The sequence below is a fragment of the Cyprinodon variegatus genome, unplaced genomic scaffold (assembly GCF_000732505.1).
Source record: "Cyprinodon variegatus isolate N-32 unplaced genomic scaffold, C_variegatus-1.0 Scaffold32, whole genome shotgun sequence".
Lineage (NCBI taxonomy): Eukaryota > Metazoa > Chordata > Actinopteri > Cyprinodontiformes > Cyprinodontidae > Cyprinodon > Cyprinodon variegatus.
This window is the reverse complement of record NW_015150485.1, coordinates 519970-522044: the sequence shown is the minus strand read 5'-3', so window position 1 is coordinate 522044 and position 2075 is coordinate 519970. Positions and strand designations below refer to the sequence as shown.

The window sequence follows — 2075 nt, the reverse complement described above, 5'->3', positions numbered from 1 at the left end:
CTATTCAGGGTAACATTGCACAAAGATGTATTCTATTTCAAAATGAGTAACTTCAGAACTAATTGACTGACACTTAGGTATATGTACAAAGATAGATTTTTGTGTCAAGAGTTGCGTCCAAACTGATACTGATAATGGTCTTGGAGTGGAAAACTTTCAAGTCTGATTTCATGTATACTTGTGTACAAAGAGTCGTGTTATTTCTTAAACAATGTCTAGGCCGCTTGTGTCTATTTGCCACCTTTGTGAATTGTAAAAGAAGGTGTTTGAGAGAAAGCACACCAGTAATCATGTAATCAAAAAAAAAAAACAAACTGAATGTTGGAACTGTAACTCATATGTTTACATCACTTTTTTTCATCTCAATGTTTTCATCACTGGTGCTTACCTTTATCAAGGCTGCACTTAAAAATAAAATAGTCTAGAGAGCTGTACCTAACGCAATTTCTTTTGTTTACATTTGTGTGAACATAATAAAATCTGTCTAAGTCTATTTGTCTGTGCACGTCTGGTGTTTTAGGTATTGGTTTTGGTGTGTTTTAATTGCCAAAGGGCCCCACATGCATACTTCAGTGTCTTCAAGCTTGTGATGTCTGCATATTTTGCAATCCATTTATCTCTTCCTTCCTTTTTGCAATGATGTCCTACTATGTTCTGGTAACATAAACTCCAAATAAAACACATTCAATTTTATCATAATATCACAAAAAAGGTTCCAAGGTTCAAGAATATGAAAAATTCTTGATTGCATTCAGATATGTTTATTAGCTCTGGATTACCCTATCCCTATTGACAAAAAACCACAAGACCCATTATACTTCCTCAATATTTTGCATAATATAAAAATTGTCCCATGTCGCTGTGCCATGTCCCTATATAGGGTGGGCCCCACTACGAGTCAGAGCAGCCAGTAAACATGCCATTGTTTACTGCCATGTAAACATGACATTATGTATATATATATATATATATATATATATATATATATATATATATATATATATATAAACCATTGTTATATCTCGATAAATCAACTATTAAAAGCCTCGACAGAACTGGACATTCTCCAGGCTTGTTGACTAGAGTCTAGCCTGCCTCCGCCTTTAGAGACAACCCCACCGATTGGCTATTTTTCCCGTCACTCATATATAAACTGAAACACCATTGGTCCATCCGCTGTCAATAAACAAACTGGACATAATGTTCAAGCTCCTCCCCTTTCGGTGAAGCTTCGCTTGAAAAATGTGCAAATAAAGCACTGTTGATGCAGCCCGACTAATTTAGATTTTTTTATAAATAGATACATACTTATTCACGTTGAAAGAGGAAATAACATAAAATCCGAAGGGGTAATTCAGGGCATCTGGTTAGCAGCAGTTAGCTTACCGTTAAGCCCCGACTCTCCGTTATTGTCTGTTGAGGTAACGTTAGCCGCTTCGGACATTGTGGTTCCCAGTAAGGGGGGAGGTTGCTTTAGCAGCAGAAGCTATCCCTCTCTCTACACATTCAGATGAACTTTAATATAACCAAGCCGAGGTGTTTTCAGCCCAGGACGACAGGATGAAAAACTGACACGCCAACCCAAGGCGCCGCTCAACCCGTTTGTTTTCGTAGGGTTAGCTGGCCTACAGTCAGCAGCAGACGACAGCCAATCAAACTTCTTCAGAGGCGGGGCTTTTGGGAGACGTAACACCGTATGTTTGATTCAACTGGGGTGGGTACGGAGTCAGATTACGTAACGAGTTACAAAAAACTTGTTAAGGATATTATGAAAACAAGGGAATGGTTAGCCGACTTACCATTTTATAGCTATAAACAGAAGAGAGTACGAACTAATTATAATTACTCAGTTACATTTATTTGAGTAGATTTTATTAAAAAAAAAAGAAAAAAAAACTTTTTGGAGCTGTTGTACTTTACTGTACTTTGTACTTTTATTTAAGTTAAACCTTTGTCAGAGTAACTCTACTCTTACTTGAGGAAAATACATAAAAAAATAGAATTGGAAAAATATTGCTCTGCCAGAATATATTTTTTTATCATGTTATTTATTTTTATTTTCTTTAATACTTGAG

The 2075-nt window shown here is 36.2% G+C and overlaps 1 protein-coding gene across 1 annotated transcript in view; it reads right to left on the bottom strand.

Annotated features, from left to right (window-relative positions):
• Positions 1-1623, bottom strand: part of LOC107102455 (BCL2/adenovirus E1B 19 kDa protein-interacting protein 3-like) — a 16660-nt gene extending 15037 nt beyond the window's left edge. The window contains exon 1 of the mRNA XM_015401779.1: positions 1387-1623. Within this exon, the coding sequence (XP_015257265.1) occupies positions 1387-1444 (58 nt within the window). The 5' untranslated portion in view covers positions 1445-1623. The remainder of the gene's footprint in view (positions 1-1386) is intronic.
• Positions 1624-2075: the final 452 nt, after the last annotated feature.